The 1,218-nt window shown below is 48.1% G+C and overlaps 1 protein-coding gene across 1 annotated transcript in view; it reads right to left on the bottom strand.

The window, feature by feature from the left end:
• The window catches only part of Rint1 (RAD50 interactor 1), a 37,179-nt gene that overhangs the window by 3,718 nt on the left and 32,243 nt on the right, over positions 1-1,218 (bottom strand). The window contains exon 12 of the mRNA XM_021190826.2: positions 474-688. Coding sequence (XP_021046485.1) covers positions 474-688 — 215 coding nt within the window. The remainder of the gene's footprint in view (positions 1-473; positions 689-1,218) is intronic.

Below are 1,218 nucleotides of genomic sequence, written 5' to 3'. Positions count from 1 at the left end.
CACTTGGTAGACCAGGCTGGCCTCGAACTCAGAAATCCGCCTGCCTCTGCCTCCCGAGTGCTGGGATTAAAGGCCTGCGCCACCAGGCCCGGCGATACCAGTTAATCTTATGCTCTGGTTTTAGCATACAAACTAACGGTACTTCCAAACTGATTGCAGAACTGTGTGGAGGTGCCATGCTCGGGTACAGAGGCAGGAGAGTTGTGACAGCAAGCACAACAAGGCATAGACCACAGGGCACTTTCCTTTGTAAAGTGAGTGACCATCACTTATTTATTCTGAGTGAATTTTTCAAAAGAATAGATTCTGGAACGATCCCATCAGAACCAATGCTTAGAGCTACCATACAGAAAAGCCCCACGTTCCATCTCCAAGACTAGGAGTGAGGATTTTACAGAATCGAAAACAGGGAGTAGAAATGGCGTCTTTGACTCAGACTAACGTGTGTAAAGGGTGACTGACACAGGACACACCTTTCTTTCTTATACAACTTCGCAGCGTCTTTCACTTCTCTGAAAACATGGTCTACTTGGCGAGTCAACATATCAAGCTTTAAACGCTCTAAGAGGTTGATCATGTCGTCGAAGACCGAGCTCTCCATGGAGGCCAGCTGTCCCAGCTGCAGTTTACTGAGGGCGTTGTTCTCTGCAAAGACTTCCAGTGCTGCCTGCTGCAGCTGCAGGAAGAACTGCAAACAAACATCTGCTATTACATTTATTGGCACAATTCTGGACATGGCAAAACAGAACCTCTATATCACACAATTTCCTTATTTAATGTGTACAGCTCAGGGCCAGTGAGATGGCTAAATGGGTAGTTACTTGCTGCTAAGCCCGATGACCTGAATTCAATCCCCAAGACCCACATAGTGTAAGCAAACAACCCTATCCTCTACATGTATGCCATGACACAAGCACAGGCACATACTCAAGTGCATGTGCACACACACACACACACACACACACACACACACACAGCTTGGCATGGTGGCAGATATCTGCATTCTTACACTCGGGAGCCGACACCGGAAGATTACCATGCGTTCAAAGCCAGTGTGGGCTACAGGAGACTCTGACTCAAAGCAAATATAAAAGTCTTCATCTCTCTCGAAATCAAACGTGCCGGGCGTGGTGGCGCACGCCTTTAATCCCAGCACTCGGGAGGCAGAGGCAGGTGGATTTCTGAGTTCGAGGCCAGCCTGGTCTACAAAGTGAGTTC

Source organism: Mus pahari, chromosome 2 (assembly GCF_900095145.1).
Source record: "Mus pahari chromosome 2, PAHARI_EIJ_v1.1, whole genome shotgun sequence".
Taxonomy (NCBI): Eukaryota; Metazoa; Chordata; class Mammalia; order Rodentia; family Muridae; genus Mus; species Mus pahari.
Note: the sequence above shows the minus strand (reverse complement) of the source record. Positions and strands in the feature narration are given on the sequence as shown.